Genomic DNA, 17,736 nt, shown 5'->3' with positions numbered 1-17,736 from the left:
AGAGAGAGAGATGCAGAGCGTGTGCAGAGCAGGGGAAGTAAGGAACAGTATTAAGAACCGCTGCTTTAGAACATTGATTTTGAATCTTGTGAATCCATTAGAATCGTTAGAAGACAGAATCGCGATTCATATATGAATAGATTTTTATGTGCACCTCTAGTTTTCTCTTCCTCTTCTCTAAAGCAGCGCAGCATGGCCTCGCCCCCTTTGCTGCCTTTTCCCGAGGGCGGGGTTTATCTGGGATTGTGATGTCACGAACCCGGGAAGTAACTCGTTGTAGTCCCTATCAGCCGCTTTTGTAGGCATTAAACTGCCAGAATTTTAAAAGACGATATCTCCGTACTTTCAGCACTTTCAGCTTCGTAACTTTGCAGATATTGTTTATGCTCAAACAGCAACATTACACACTAATCAACCACCCCTTTAAAATTGAGAGAATGTACAGGAAGGAGTGTGTGTGTAAGAAGTTTACATTGGTAGTGATGATGCTGAACATTCTCTGAAAGAAGCGGAAGTAGATCTGGTCTCCAGAAATGACACGGGGCAGACAGGAGTAGCACTGCAGGAGTTTCTCATGAACCCGCCAGTGCAGCGAGGATGCCGCTTTCTGTTCTGCTGCTACCAAACCAGGCACCAAGTCTGGAATATTCACCTGCTGTAAGGTTGAGAGTGATGTCAGTGAATTTGTTTTTTTTTAATTAATACTTTTATTCAGCAAGGACTCATCAAAAGAAGTCACAAAAGAAAATGCTAACTAAAAGCATCAAAAAGTCAAGCAGATACCTTGCTCTCAGGTCCTGCTCCCTCCCCTCTGGAAGTGGCCAGCTCTAAAATCTCTTGAAGATTGTTCAACAGAGCATCCAATACCTGCAGATTTAAAAGCATTGAGCTAATGTTAATCTAAGCCCTTCAAATCAACAAAGCCTTCTCGTCATTTCTACCAACCCCAGGAAGGGATTCTAAAATTGAAGATAAGATGGGGTGAGATCACTGACTATAATAGATAGCCTATAATGTTTGGTTTCCATCATCATTAATCATGAAAATCACTATGTCTGATGGCTCGGGGAGCTTTGCACTATAGTGGATGCTAATGCAGTGTGTGACTAACACTGCTCAGAGGATCATGACAGAATAAATACCACACTCTAGCCTTAGCTAGGGAGGTTCAATGCATTCATTCATCCTACACAGTTGCATGCAACCTCTGCAAAGGCTCACACACTTGTGCACACAGCTTCATACACACATGCAGACATGGTATGTCTGGTGTCTATAAAGAATTTTTGGTAGTTTGGTGTTAAAGGTGACTTTTTCAAATATCAAATCTAATTGCGATAAATTGCAAATGGGGGCATGTTTGGAAAACCTGCCATTTTTTTCCAATTCCATTCAAGTGGTGCAGAAATTACACACTTTACATTTAAGGTCTACAGGTACAGTAGTTCATTTTTGTTAATACATTACAAAGAAAGAACCAAATCATTTTATTTCTCTGCTTCCCACACACTCCAGAAGGGAATTTCTTGTCTAACTAATGGGCATCCAAATAAAAAAGTTACATTAGCTCAGTTGGCATTGCGAGGATGGGGTTTTGAATGGTCAGACAGCTATTTGTTCATGTGAACTCAGCGGTCAGTAGAGGTTTTGAGAAAGACTGAATCTTTCTGTGAAGAAAGTTGCCATGTCTCACACAGCACAGTGTGCCAAGGAAATGACTGTGCTGACTGAAGTTGATACAGACAGCTGAAAGCTCTTTTAATAAACACACACACACACACACACACACACACAAACCTTTATGCATGTCTCACCTCTAATGAGTCATCCTGCAGCAAAGTGATTAGCTCTTTGTGTATGTAATGCACATTTGGGCCCAGTAATTTGACCACCTAATGCAGAGGGATTAGAAAAGATGGTATTGTACATTCAGAACTGAGGCACTGCTACCTGTCAAAATGTGAGTCACATTGTGTATAAATCTTTAAATGAGTTTCTGAGTTTGTACCTCATGGAAACCACCAGCTGCTGTCCTCCGTACTGAAATCTCAGGATCATGACAAAGACTTGAGAAGGTACGATATAATTCAGACAGAAAGTGGTTTGGATCGGCAAATAACACTATGGCCTGCAAATAAATACAGAGTAGAAAATCTACAGACAAGACTCCAGAGACACAGCAATATGCTTATAAATTATTCAAGAAAGTAACGTTAAAATACTGTATATAGGCCTACTACTGAATATTTCAAATAAAAGCTTTTGAACTTTCTATTCATCAAAGAATCCTGAAAAAAACATCACGGTTTCCACAAAAATATTAGGCAGCACAACAGTTTCCAACACTGATAATAATAAGAAACGTTTCTTAATCAAAATCAGTATATAAGAATGATTTCTGAAGGATCATGTGACACTGAAGACTGGAATAATTGCTGCTTTGTCATCACAGGAATAAATTACATTTTAAAATATATTCAAATAGAAAACAGTTTAAATTGTAATAATATTTTACAGTACTACTGTTTTTACAGTATTTTTATTAAATCAATACAGCCTTAGTAAGAAATTTATTTTTTTTTAATCTTACAAACTACGGTAGTTTGTTATATTTGAGTGTTCCAAAATACAAAAGGAACAGAATAAAATTTAATTTGTCATTCAAAAAAATCTTGATATTACCACATTCATGACAAGTTACTGAGAGAAGCCCATTGGAAGGACACATTATCAGTGAATAACAACTTATATATAACCTACAAGTCACGAAGACTACTTTTATGATACTTTCATCATGCTTTTGTGTCCCTCTTAAAAAGCGACTGGTTTCTTAGACATAACTTTCAGCCACTTACATCTCAGACTGTTCGCAAACTTATTCTGAGTGACTGCAGCTATAACCACACTAACAACAAAGGACCACTTCAGACAGTGATGATGGACAAGTCAGAGGTCTAATTTCCTCAAATGAGCTGTTGAGCTAGAAGACTTTGCCGCCACTGACAGAGGTTAAAAATAGATTGCATTGCCTGAAAATATTGCTTGGCCAAAAGGCCTTCAAATCATAAAATTTTTCTGAAAAATTAAGACTTTAAAACAAAACAAGTATCTTTAGAGCTTTTAACAAGCAATGCCTAAACAAAAGTATTTATTAAGACTTACAATAAACTGCAGGGCATCTCCTGGATTGAATATTTGAAGAATTAAATACACATTGCATGTCTCCTTGGTCTTTCGGAGCAAATGCAAAACACCAAATCCAACTGTATTCTGATTAATGTGTTTACATGCTGACTGAAGACCAAGCTATGGCTGTGTTATCTACAGTAGGTCTACTAGTCCGTCTTTGCGAAAATCAGACTGGTATGATTTGAGCACCTACTGTACATGACATTTTTAAAAAGGCAAACTATTGCTTTAATCTGACTGAAATGTAACTTTTGGCATGTAGTGTAATGTTTTAAAAAGCACCACTGAGCAACAGTGTTTACACTCTTGAAATGGCTCTGTATATTAAACTGGGATAGGACAAAGTACCTTAACACTGCACAATACACATTTCACCTTTAAAGACAACAGAACGAAACAGTTATGGATGTAAGGCAAGAAAACTCACAGGAAAGTTGTATGCACAGTTCCTGCGCACTAGGGCGTATTTGTTCTCCAGCTCTAGTGGGTAGGGCTGGCTCTCGCAATGCCCATTTTCATGCTGCAAACCCAGACAGCACAACTTCTTATAAAACTCCAGAAACCAGATGTGCTGCTCGTCAGTAAAAGACTCTGCTCAAATAAAAGATACAATGTACTGAAAAGATACTGCAATCCTAATGTCATGACTGTAATCCTAAAACATTTCAGAAAGGCATAAAAAGGAAGCGGACAGTCACCTGAGAGCCCATGACAAAGCTTTCCATACTGGAAGGACAAGGAGGCCAGCACTGCCTCATCCCCTTTGAAGCATTTTTCACAGAATGCCTTCACCAAGGGAAATATGACACAAGTCCTGTCATCTATGAAAAATGGTGACAGAAAAGAAGGGAGGGTGAGAGGATGACAGAGAAAGAGTGTGAGACAAATTTCAACATCTTTTCACAAAGGAGCCACATGCCAGTATCTGAATCTGATGTCCCAGCATGCAAAATAAAGCACTTAAGATATGGAAATAAAAAAAAAGCTGTGTATGATGTTATTAGCAGGTACGCATCATGTGTTTCAAACAGTACTCTGTGAAATAATAGGAAGTGCAAATGTTTTCACACCTCTCTGTTTCTCTGTAATTTAACTACATTTCAAATTGTCTGATTTCCACAGCAGAAAAGCTGATATTAACATTGGTAATATCCCTTAAAGCAAGACACTTCAGGTGAAAAGGGTAAAAAAATTAACTACAAATTTTAATAGATATCACCATACTTCCCCAGTTGATTAAATACAGTATACATTAAGACAATTGTTTGTATTACAAGTTTTCTGAAATTTTGTTTAAATATGCAAATAAGTCATTATCTAATTAAATACACACTAATTTGCATACAATTCCAGAACAGAAATATGAACATTGGATAAAGCCAGGTTTAAAATTCATGTTTCATTTTGTCATTCAGGAGATTTTGAATGTCTTTTTATCACACCATAAATCAGAAAATACTGTCAATAGCCAGAAAAACTGAAAAACTGTCTTTAAAATATATGTATTGTAATTGAAATCTACTGACACAAATAGATAAAGTTAAATACAATAAACACTTAAATGTTTCTTTTTGGATGTTTTCTTTCCATTAGTCTTAAAGAAGAAGAGCAAAATTGCCTGAAATTTCAAAATTTACCAGTGCATAAAAAAACTATTGTTTTACATTTTTCTTGCATTAAAAACGAGCTTCATTTTTGTTAAAGATACTCAAAGAAAGAATATCAACTACATGCTTATCCACATATGAAGAGTATTTTTATTACATTATTAATGGTTGTCATTTCTGTTTTAATAAAACAAATAATATGAGAAACAAATTAATTCAATTAACTGTGAGTGGCTTACCACTGTCAAACATTTCTAAGAGGTTGATGATGGTGTCGAAAGCTGCCAGTCTCACAGTACTGGCTTCATCTTGGGCCAGCTCAACCAGTTCAGGGAGCACTTCAACCTTAGTGTGGTCCAACCTGGGACAGAGCAAATATAGACAAACTAGTCTTATGATCCATACTGATACTGTACACAGAAATGTTCACCGGAGACATTATTTCTAACAGATATCCCAAAGTGTTTAAAGGTGACATATCATGAAAATCTGACTTTTCCAGGTTTTAAGTGCTATAATCAGGTTCCCAGTGCATCCACCAACCAAGGAAACGTGAAAAAGATTAACCCAGTAACTTTGTTTTGGGAAGCCTTTTTCTGCAAGCATCTGAGAAAACAAGCATGTCTGATTTAGCTCCCTTGGTGACGTGGCAAAGGGATCTCATTATAATATTACCACCCCTTAATCTGTAAATTTACACCCACGGCGCCGTTAATTGTGTTTTCGCAAGCGACAACGGTGTACCAGTTCTAATGCCATGGCGAAAGTTTGAGCAAAACATGCTAACTGTTCTGTCATTGGCTGCACTGACGAGCACAGAACACTATTTAGATCTAAAATAAACATTCGATTTATTTACCAGCAGTTTACCTTCACAGATATAACCGACTGTTTTTTGTAACTCATGTGTGTTTTTAACGTAAACTTGTGTGTGAATGAGAACTTAGTAGTTTAGTACTCACATGCTGTGACAGCCGCTTTCTGTCCGTGTGCTTCGGATGTGTGCTCTCAGAAAACCATATATCAGAAGTTTAAACTCATATGGTTTAAAATGCATGATTTCAGCGCGATAATCATGATAATCAGAACCAAAACAGATGTTTTTAGCAGGTACGAGCTGTCATGGTGCAGCTCTATTCTGGAAAAGGGGGCGGGGAGCAGCAGCTCATTTGCATTTAAAGAGACAGGCCCGAAAAACAGCGTTTTTCTGCTTCCACTCAAAATAGGCATTTTCAAAATGATATAATAAATGATCTGTGGAGTATTTTGAGCTGAAACTTCACAGACACATTCTGGGGACACCAGAGACTTATATTAAACATTGTAAAAAGGGGCATAATATGTCTCCTTTAAGTTTAAGCATCAGTCTGTCACATTGTGAAGAACTTCACCTCTAATCCCTTGGTTTAAATATGTGAGAGAAAATGTCTCACATTCAAAAGAAGTGGCAAAAATAAATACTCGTAAACTGAAAAATTTTTATAAAAACTACACACAAAAAAAATCATATACACTATACCTGTTATTTACAATTTAAATGATACAATATGCTCTGTTTTTCTATTTAATTCCTATTATTCCACATAGGAATAAGTCATTTAGATTTGGCAGCATTAGATATTCAAATAACAAAATGTTCTTTTTAACGTCTCTCTACTTACCCAATTCCCCTGGTGATGTTCTCCAGCTGGCGGCACATGCAGGCACGCACCTCGTACTCTACATCCTGGCATAATGACCTGATCAGTGGCAAAAGGTCTTTCTTCACTCTGCAGAGAGAAGCCATGGTAGACATTTTAAGTCAGCAAATAACGGACACAAAGTGTATTTTAAGCTTTTCAACTTAAACATCACTTTAAAAAGAAAATTAATCTATATTAGGAATATCATATAATAGGTTGTTCCAGTCCTCTTATTTGATTGGTCATGTGGCTTTTCCACTTTAGAACTTACATTGAGGTCTCAAATTTGCCAACAACCTTTCCTAAGATGCGACAGCTGGCCAGACGTGCCGGAACAGACTGGGAGAGCTGATGCTTCGATAATAGAGGACTCAGGATCTGTGCAAACAATCAAAGCAAACTGAATTTTAATTCACACTGATAGCTGATTTCTATGGCATATCCCATGGGTATAGAAATGACAGACAAGAGAAATACTGCAGCTGCCATTACCTCTTGCCTGATAGTTTCCTTTGGTAAAGCATCAATTGCTGACAGCAACGTCTCCAACCAAGCATTGCTGACCACTATTAAAAATAAAGATATAGTAGCTGATTGTGTCCTTGACATGCAGAATGCATATTTCACTACCATACACTACCGTTCAAAAGCTTGGGGTCTGCAAAATTTAAAAAAAATGTATTGTGTATCAAAAGTAAAACAGTAGTATTGTGAAATATTATTACAATTTAAAATAACCCTTTTCTATTTTCAAATATTTTAAAATGTAATTTATTCCTGTGAAGGCCAAGCTGAATTTTCAGCAGCCATTACTCCAGTCTTCAGTGTCACATGATCCTTCAGAAATTATTCTAATATGCTGATTTAGTGCTCAAGAAACATTTCATATTAATATCAAAAGTTAGTTTTGTTGCTTTTTGTGAAAACCACAATATATTTTTTAAGGACTCTTTGATAAACAGAAATAAAATAATAACATTTATTTAAAATATAAATATTATGTAACATTATTAATGTCTTTACTGTCACATTGAATCATTTTAATGCATCCTTGCTGAATAAAAGCAAATAAAAAAAGAGGACAATACTGACCCCATATTTTTGAATGGTAGTGTTTGTTAAATTGTACTCCACTCACAAGACTGCAAATAATAAGGACTCATGCATTCAAGCAGTCATTTCAAAGAGGATGTTGAAAAAAATCTCAAGTCCAAAATTCATCACATTTATTGTATATACTTTCTACAGGTGCTTTTCAAGCTTTCTCAAATAAAGGGCAACCTGTGTCCCTGTGGTCGAGATTCAGGAGAACTATCTGCAAGATTGAGTGGGTGTGTGTCTGTATGAGGACAATGTCATCTTGGAGGACGGTCAGGAAAGATCCTGCAGCGGCAAGCTGCATATCTGCCCCAGCTACATGAAGCACTTCCTGTTGGGGTAGAAGAAGGAGCTCTGTATGATCACTCACAAACAGCACACACCAAGAAGTCATAGAAGGATCTTAACAACAAAAAGCAATAAATTAAATACTGTTTGGCCTACCCTGACTTTTGGCACCACCCTGCGAAATGTCTCTGCTGGGTTCTGACGCACCAGGTTTGGCAGGTTGATGATCACGCTGGCCCGTTGGACATCCTCACCAGAACTGAACAACATAGAAAAGTGGCTAGTGATATAAATAACATGGCTGTAGTTCTGCTGTATTTCAGAAGTTACTGTATGACATTTATCTTATTTTATGTGCTACATTCATGTACCACATTTATTTAAAATATGAAAAGTAAAGTCTGCTGCAGACATGCACTTGTTCAGATGTAAGATTCCAGTCTCAATGTTCAACTGCTTGTATTGACAGCAGTCTTGTTTTGACTTCTTTTATTCAATTGAATCCTTAAAAAAAAAAAAATGTTCTTAAGGAATAAGTTAAAGGGGTCATATGATGCTGCTAAAAAGAACATTATTTTATGTATTTGGTGTAATGAAATGTGTTTATGCGGTTTAAGGTTCAAAAAACACTATTTTCCACATACTGTACATTATTGTTTCTCCTCTATGCCCTGCCTTCTGAAACGCATCGATTTTTACAAAATTCATCGATTTGAAAAGCAAGGTGTGCTGTGATTGGCCAGCGATCCAGTGCGTTGTGATTGGCCGAATACCTCAAGCGTGTGACAGAAATGTTATGCCTCTTACCATACTGTGATGCCGTGTCCCGGAGCGACGAGACAAAAACATTCAAACCCATTATAAATGAGGCATTTGTTGCATCCAGTGGGGACATAATTTCGGATTATAATGACTTATACTGTCTTTTTACGCATTGCGTTGCATTGCGCTGCGTAAACATAAAACCATGTCTGCATTTGTGATCGGAGAAATGACAAACAACAAGCGCTACTCTTCTTTGCGTGAACATTTGGGTGGCATTATGCAAATCTTCCCACACTGTGACGTAGACATGTGGGGGCGTGTTTAAACGAGGCATTTTAGGAGGGCGTGGACCAGTCTTAACTTTTATAAAGAATATCTCTTTGGGTTTGAGACTTTAGTCTTTGCAACTTTAGGGATCTTATCTATTCACAAAGAGCTTGTAACACTCCAAAGAGAAAAGAAAACTTGAAATCGCATCATATGACCCCTTTAAGAAATTTCTTAAGATAAATTTTCATAAGAAAGTTTGTAAGAATGTTCCTAAGTGCAATTCTTGAAAAAAACAAGAATATATGCTGAATGCTTCTGAAAATAATATTGTAATTATAAAATTAAAAAATGAGGTCCCTATTTGACTTTTGTGGAGTTGTTACTGAATTTCTAACTCAGCAAAAAGTCAAGTCATGCATAATTTTGAATACGAAAACTTTTTTTTTTTAAATATGTATTACATTTTTTGCATTATTTGAATGAAATTTCCTTGTACACATAAACTGTCACGGTTCACTACTGTGAGGAGCTTGGAGATGAAGGAGCGAGGAGACGGGGAGTGGAATTCAAACATATAGGTTTTAATCACATCCAGGGAACAAGGAAAACACACGTAGCAAGGGTAGACATATACAAACATTCAACACCGGACCCTACAAAACCAAACTGAACAGACCGGGGCTTATAAACACAGGGGAATGAGGATAATAACTAAACACAGCTGGGAACAAATGAAGAACTAATCGGGGAACATAATGGGAACAGGAAGGACCAAATAAGTGCATAAGGAAACACTTGGGGAGCAAAACACACAAAACACAAAAATATATTTTCCCCATTAGAACATCAAGTAACTATGGTAACCGAGAACTGTTTTTCTTCACAGGTGGGCGAAGACTCCTTGCTGACTGTATGAATAGTGAAATTAGTGAAATAGAGAACAATGAATCAATCCCAATCTTCAGAAGCAGGGTTAAGACTCACTTCTTTCAACAATACTTGGATTAATTAACAAAACAACTTGGTGTTGGCTTGTTTTATTGTATGTACTGTATAGCCTAGTACTTGTATGTTTCTTTGTACTAGTTCATACTTTTTATCATTTGTTCAGGAAGCACTTCTTTCCTACAGTAGAAGATGATGATCTGAGTTGCATGCTAGCCATCTGTTGATCACAATGGTCTCTTATGTGAAGCCAAAGCACTTTTTGTAAGATGCTCACTGCATAGGAGAATCAGATAAATGTCTTCCATGTAAATCGTTTAAATGCCAGTGAACTAATGCTGTGCCCAGCATTGAATTTTTGTTTTTACCGTAGATGCATTATCTTGTCTCTAGGAGACAGACAGTTTCCTTCGTCCCCTCAACTTCTATATGAACACCTCTATGTCTATATGTCTACATTCACAAACAACCAGCCACTACAAAGGGCTTCTCTGAAAGTTCTTTAACAGAGTTGACAAAAATCTCTTTAAAGAACTTTAAAAATGCAATAGTCTTTTTTGCCCACTTAAAAAAAGTTTTAGACAGAAATGAATAGTACATTTGACAAAAATTATGTAGTCACAAGAGATGAAAACTCGAGCTATATCACTATATCAGCTATATCATATTAGACTTTAAAAAACATGAATAAAAAAGCTATTTATTCTACATAAAGTAGATCACACCCTCGAGATCACATGACCAGCAGATTTAAAAAATTCACATTGCACTAATAAACAAAACTTTTGTGCCCACACATGTCAGTCTGAAGTCCAAGAACATTAGGTTGACTAGAAAGAAAAGAGAGCACAACTCAATTATGACCTTTAATTACTACCTTTAATTTTCTTTTTAAACATTTTAGACATTTTATTTTGGATGAAATGTTTAAGTAGCCATAAATGTGAAGGAAACGCCTACATGCTCAGATTATTAATAGAACCATAGTGCTGTAGTTGTTTTTACCATTCAAGCAAAACCCTCTGAAGCTTAGTGCAGCTGAACCTCCTAGACGTTCTCTCTGAACACTCATGTCTATCAGTCTCTCATGTGTGCTGTTGTTCTAAATAATGAACTATAAACAGGTATTCATTACTTTTTCAGGGGTAGGTTGTCCTCCTGTGTCCTTTGTTGGCAAACGGTTATTTAATAACCAAGAAACAGCCTGACCTGCTGCCAAGTATGTCTAAGAAGAGAGTAATGCGGTCATGCTTTGTGCACTTCTTGAATATGGTCAATAATGTGCAGGACCTCAGCAAAGCCTGTGTTTATACACTAAATGACAGAAGTACCATGCAGAGAGAAGAGCAGCTGGCATCTATATGAAGACGAAAAATATAATCAGCTAAAGACCAGGTGCTGAATGGTTTGGAAACACAATCCCACTGCCGTGAGCCTCGAGTCTCTGTTTGCTCCGGTCAGGTCCTGGCTGGAAAGTGGTCAGAAAGTAAAAAGAGCTACGCTCGCATTTGTAATTAGATTTCCCTGGCGAGTGACAGATACACAATGGCCTCAGCCTAGTAGAACATTTTATTGAATTTAGAATTTGCTTTTTCATAGCTCAAGAGACTTCATGGAGATCATCACTTCATCTCAGATATGTTTCTTGTAAAATTAAGAAAAAGAAAAAAGAAAAAAGAAACAAATTAGATAATAGTTAACATTAAATGGAGCTATAAAATTAAATGAATAGAGCAAAAATATGAAAGTGGGTTACACTGGCTTAGATCATTTGATTTAGGAAGAATCTGATGAAGAATGTTTGAATTCTTATTGAAATCTCTGACTGCTGATTGCAGACTTTGTCAAATCTGAATCTCTAGAGCAAACTAATGTGAGACTACATTGGTCTATTTCTCAGAAATAATCTGAAAGCGAAATGGAAAGCAAAAGTCTCCATTTGCTCTCCATTTATCTCATTGCTGTCTAGGAAAAACATTAGCTTCCTTTCCTATGGAAGGTTATATGACAAATGTTTAGATGTTTAGAAAGGCCCATTTTGGAAAGATTTTACCTTGTGTTTGGAATCTTTGAAAAGGGACAAGTAAAACAATTCACATCAAACCCTAGCTGAGCTCAAGTGCGTCTCGAGTTTCAACACAAAGTTAGAAGAGAGAGAGTGGAAGAAGGCAACATGCAGTGGCAAAAAGTAACACACTGTTTGAATTCTCCCCCTCCAAAAGAAATGAGTCGGCAATTGCTTGTTGAGCCAGCAGGACTGTAATGAAACCTAAACAAAGCCCACTTAGTAATTAGTTTACATTTGGCAGCGTCTCTAATACTTCCAACCCCAACAGGGCCAATGATGATGCTGGGAAGAAAGTGAAGAGCACAGGCTGTTTGCAGTCTGTCTGTGAACAAATATTTCATACCCTACATTTCACATCCCTACAAATGACACTTTCTTCTAAATTGTGCACATCCTTCATTCCATAATGCTCTTAAAGACCAATGTTTTGAAGATTGACAAATTAATGTAAATGGTATGTGAAGAGTATGGAGAATGGTATGTGCATGTGGTTTGCTAAAAAATCATCTAAATAATATATGGCTATGTTTTAATTAACGTCAATGTAGACAATGCTTTTTTAGAACCAGATCATGTAGTTACAGGTATCTACCCGCAGGGTTACTGAGGTCATGCTAACCAAACACCTGGAGTGTACAATACCCTAAAAGTCATTTCAACAAACAAGTCCTGACACAAAAAACAAAAAGCATGTCTTAAAATCCTGCAGCCTCATCAGTATGACTCTCAGCAAGAGCAGTGAGCATTCAGTGCTGTTCCTGACATCAGCACACCAGAATGGAAAAATCTCTCACTGAGCCGCATCTAAACTCACAGTACCTAAAAGCTAGTCAGCAGCAACTTCTCTGGCCAAGTCTTACTTTATCAGAGGCAGTGGGGGCTTACCTGCTACTCAAACTGTAACTGAAACGTACAGTTCCAGAGTTATATCATCTCTAATATTTATGTAGCATAGTGTAGCATATTTACGAATTAAGCCCAATGACACATGCAAGCTTCAACTACATAGAATCGCAGGGTAATCACTGATAAAGGGACCAAAATACCATTTTTGCAAATGTGTCTCCTGTAAATGATAAGGCCTTACAAAGTCCAAATACCTAAATAAAATTGCCTCAAAATTCCATTACCTTTTTGGAATTAATCAGCCTAAATGTGCAGACATGTTTAAAAATCTGAACATTTCAATAGGAATCTACACTAATATTGCCGCACTTTAATGCAAGGCATGCAAAGCATTTGAAATGTAAAAATTAGTGCTGTGTTCAAACTATCGATACGACGATGTATCGTCACAGAGATTTGACGATACGAGTATCGATACAGCTGGCCCTGTATCGATATTGTGGCACGTGTGCAGCAGTGGACCGCGCTTAATCTGTTTAAAATTTTACAACGTTTTAAATTGAGTAGAAAAGTGCGAGGTTTCTAAAAAATAATGAATAGCGCATATATAGGCTGCACAGAGAGAGAGAGAGAGAGAGAGAGAGAGATAGAGAGAGAGAGAGAGAGAGGCTGTGTATGTATGAATAACCACCGTTTTTCTATTAACTGTAAAGCTGTGGCTTTAATTCCGTTAGAAACAATGATGTTACCAGCTCCTTGTTGAGAAAGATAATGTAGCTCTTGAGCGATTAAGCTATTTAGTTGATAAAACTGCGGGGCAGCGCTAAAAAGTTTGTTCCTGAATGTCTGAGTTCGGCCGCACGTGATCTGTGACCGCCACGCGAAACGACGTCGCGCGCACTCAAAGCGAACTTCCGCCAACACCGCGATGATGTCATATGACGCGTCGAGTATAAATCAGCGTTGTGTGCGTTAGATACAGTGAGATACAGTGAAGACAGCGCGTTAGTTTAGAACTCTTCTAATTGTTTATTTTAATCTTAGATCTAAATTCTGCTGAGGTGAAATTCAGTGCAGCCCTGTATCGTGATATGTATCGTATCGTGGCCTCTGTATCGTGATACGCATCATATCGTGACTTTGCTGGTGATACACAGCCCTAGTAAAAATCATTGTGTACGACAGTGAGATAACAAAATCATGACATTAGGCCTCATGCAACCTCATGTTAGTCTGAGGATTGGGCATTCTGAAGGGCTACTTGATATCAATGTGGATTTTTCAAGCTTTATAATTGAGAACAATTACAAAGTTGTCACAGACGACAAACAACTAGATACACTGAAATATGACATTGGTTTATACAATACAAAATTAATAGGTGTGCAAAATGCTAAAAATGTCTCACTAAGATGGCACCACGTTTGCGTAACCATAATCTATGAGGTGTCTGCACATCAGAAACACCTCCTCTTTTAAATGTGGATTTTTCAAGCTTTATAATTGAGAACAATTACAAAGTTGTCACAGACGACAAACAACTAGATACACTGAAATATGACATTGGTTTATACAATACAAAATTAATAGGTGTGCAAAATGCTAAAAATGTCTCACTAAGATGGCACCACGTTTGCGTAACCATAATCTATGAGGTGTCTGCACATCAGAAACTCCTCCTCTTTTAACCATTCATCCATTTCTTAACAAGCACTCTCTTTCCTGTCATCTTACAGATGCTCTGGCAGCTTGCTTTTACATGCCAAATGACAGCGAACGGGGCAATTAAATTGTTCTCAGAACTAGTTTGCCACCCGAGGGAGTCGGGCTGTGGACCGACTCTGGCACTTAATTAGCACAAGCAAGGAGCAATATAGTGTTTTATAGGTTAAAAAGGGACAAAACCAGACCTTCAAAATAGGGAAGTGTCTGAGTTTTGGGTCAAAAAGTATAATAAGAAATAGTTTTGGATATTTGGTCCAAGCATTTTCATCTCTGCATAGCTTGGAAGCATACAGCATGTAACCAGATAGCAGGTCAACTACTGCTATGTTTTTCTAGAACCAAGAAACCAGTGTCTATATATCATGGACTGGGGACCAAGAACTGAAGGCAGTTGGTCCTTGAAGCTGACTCTATAAATCCACGTTAAAAACAATGGTGCTCCAACAAGACTGTTAATGGGGAAATATGTCTATATACTAACTGAGAATTCATGCAAAGCAAGCAGTGGAGTGTCATGGTAACAACGGCAAGGTTGTGGGTTTGATTCTCAGAGAATGCAAGGACTGATAGAACAGTTGCTTTGTGTGTCTGCGAATGCATAAATGAAAATCGACAAAAATATCTATATCAAGATTAAAATATACACTCAAAAAGTTTAGGCCTAAATTGATCATTTATGTATTTTAACAGCATTTTAAATTTCCATTCATTTGGATTGCACAGTGTGACGAGTGGGGCGGGTGGAGTAAATGATGATGAGCGACACCTGCGCCACTCACCGGTCTCGAGTCCCACGGTGGAGCTCCGGAAGGATAAAAGGAGGAGTGACAGCAGTGAAGGACGAGAGAGGACCAGGACTGGACTATTTATGTTGTTGTTTTATTATTATGTTTTATGCGGCAGTCGTCCGTGAGGGGCTGCCACTTTTACTTTCGTTTTGTGTTTGTTCATTTGTTTATTAAAGTTTTGTGTTTAAATGTTGGCCGTTTCCCACCTCCTTCTTCCCTATCTACAAACTTTGTTACACACAGTTTTAATATAAACAAACTAATACACTTAATCTGATGCACACTTGTCAGTCATATACAATATAAATGAAACAGGTAATAGTACTATTAAACTGAATGTGTTTTAAATGCACAATAACCAGGATAATATATTTTTCATAAATAAATCCAATTTGTTTCAATCTTTCTCTTGTTTCAAACTATGCTTTTTTTTAGTGCAGAAATGTTACCTGTTTTTTTTATATATGACTGACAAATATGCATCACATTAAGTTTTATAGTTTGTTAATGTTAAAACGGCATAATCCAAAAGGATAGAAATCATGCATAAATATTATATTTAAGCCAAAATATTGGATCTCTAAACATGATATTTAACTTTTTAAAGATAACGTGCCTGAAGTACCCTTTTGTATCGGTTTATGTTCTCTTAACGCTATAAGAGCAACACAAACTATATAAATCTAATTCAATCATTAAAATTGTCCCCTTTACTATAACATTTCTAAACAGATTGGAATGTTCTTAATCTTGTCTAAAACATGACTAAAACAAAGTTTAACCAAGAATATAATGTGCATTTGCTAACTATAAATTCGTCATATTTTAAGATTTGACAAACGCTAGATGTGCAGATTCTAGGGAAATCTGATCAAATTTTAACTCTGTCTCCCCAGTAATCAGCACCATATCCATTCAAGTTTCATGATCAGATAACACTATATCACTGCTAAACCTGCATCTGAGCGACAGTAACATTGAAACTTAAGAGTGGTGACTCCCCGAAATCCTTCGAGATGAGCATGCAGTCAGCTAGCTCTACATAGCTATCAATGAGAGACCATTCAAGAGATCAATTATTCATAAGACTAGTACAGCAGTGATGACACCACCTGCCCTGACCCACTGAGCTCGATGTTCTGTGCCAGTTAGCAAGCACTGAGAAGTTGTTGTGTGGTCAGCTTACTCCGGATACACATTTGGCTGAATAGCTGCAGCCAACAATGCAGGCGCAGGTAAACAGTTTCCAGAGTGTCAAGTGGAAAGAAAGAGCAATGAGATTTACTGATTTCAACAATCTGGAACCCATAGAATGATGCAAAACATGACATAGTTTTAAATAGAACAAAACTGTCAACCCTAAAGGCCTCAGCCTCCTACCTGAGAATGAGATGATGTGGCTTTTATGTTCAAATCTTGCTCAAATGATAACCTTTTTAATATAAATAAAAATGGCACCTAAATGTATATTTGTAATAATAGTTAAATTATTATTTTTTTTACATCTATGCAACAAATACCGTTTGGATGGGAGAATCCATCCATCCAATCAACAAACAATAGATGGAACCAAGTGCCATGCATATTTTTTTTTATGATAATCTTTTAACTCTGATGTATGTCACAATATGGAAGAAATGATCTGATGCTACTTCCATCACATCACAGCTTTAAAGAATTCAGTTTTTTTTTTTCAAGCTGATGTACGGTAAAAAAATTGACAGCCAAACAGAATGCACTCGACTTTAAAGAACTCGAGCATTTAAAAAGACAGAAGACAAAACTGCAGCTTGCGCTTATAATAAACAGTCGTTCGCTGATATGGATGCTAATATAGTTACTGTTAGTTATCTTTATAGTTTGTCTCTTGATGTGAACCGGCCTTTAATCTAGCAAACTTTGACCAAACAATTTCAAAACTAACAATCCTAGCCCTAAAAACATTACAGAAAAGATCAGTTATAGTGGCAGTGCCACAAATGGGTCCTATTTTACCTCAGAAGGTAGACTGCTCGCTCTATGTCATTCAGATCTTCATCCACAGTGAGCTTGTCAATCTCTTCTGCAGTCTGCAAATGGTGGAAACAAGATGAACAGCTATGAAGCCTGGCCTTGCTATTGGCACTATACAAAACAAAACACTCAGTGCTCAAATAAAGAAGGAAGCAAAAGTCATTATCATAAAATGTTGAGCGTCTCCATAGCAAACACGAAAATCTGCAAAAGTAGAGCATCTTAAATAAAGAATGGCCAGTAATTGGGCAAGATTCCATTACAGATGACTCAGCCAAATATGTGAAGAGGCTGCAGGGAGGCAGGATGCGAGGCAAGAGGGACTGCGTGGGAAGAGATAGTGTGGGGGACGGGAGCCATGTGTGGGTGCCCAGTCTATTACTTTAGGGCTCTCAGAGCCACGATGTTTTTTGGAACCTCCCCATTAAAAAAAGATCAGGGACAGAAAACAA

At 37.2% G+C, this 17,736-nt stretch overlaps 1 protein-coding gene across 1 annotated transcript in view; it reads right to left on the bottom strand.

The window, feature by feature from the left end:
• Positions 1-17,736, bottom strand: part of LOC107665370 (serine/threonine-protein phosphatase 4 regulatory subunit 4-like) — a 24,059-nt gene that overhangs the window by 4,389 nt on the left and 1,934 nt on the right. The window contains exons 2-14 of the mRNA XM_016456222.1: positions 17,267-17,342; positions 8,021-8,123; positions 7,760-7,907; positions 6,971-7,044; positions 6,750-6,856; positions 6,458-6,565; positions 5,036-5,157; positions 3,888-4,010; positions 3,617-3,780; positions 2,009-2,128; positions 1,815-1,892; positions 784-867; positions 473-655 (exon numbers count right to left, since the gene is read on the bottom strand). Of these exons, the coding sequence (XP_016311708.1) occupies positions 473-655; positions 784-867; positions 1,815-1,892; positions 2,009-2,128; positions 3,617-3,780; positions 3,888-4,010; positions 5,036-5,157; positions 6,458-6,565; positions 6,750-6,856; positions 6,971-7,044; positions 7,760-7,907; positions 8,021-8,123; positions 17,267-17,342 (1,490 nt within the window). The remainder of the gene's footprint in view (positions 1-472; positions 656-783; positions 868-1,814; positions 1,893-2,008; positions 2,129-3,616; positions 3,781-3,887; positions 4,011-5,035; positions 5,158-6,457; positions 6,566-6,749; positions 6,857-6,970; positions 7,045-7,759; positions 7,908-8,020; positions 8,124-17,266; positions 17,343-17,736) is intronic.

The sequence above is a fragment of the Sinocyclocheilus anshuiensis genome, unplaced genomic scaffold, assembly GCF_001515605.1.
Source record: "Sinocyclocheilus anshuiensis isolate Anshui unplaced genomic scaffold, SAMN03320099.WGS_v1.1 scaffold199, whole genome shotgun sequence".
Taxonomy (NCBI): Eukaryota; Metazoa; Chordata; class Actinopteri; order Cypriniformes; family Cyprinidae; genus Sinocyclocheilus; species Sinocyclocheilus anshuiensis.
This window is presented reverse-complemented; position numbering and strand designations above follow the sequence as displayed.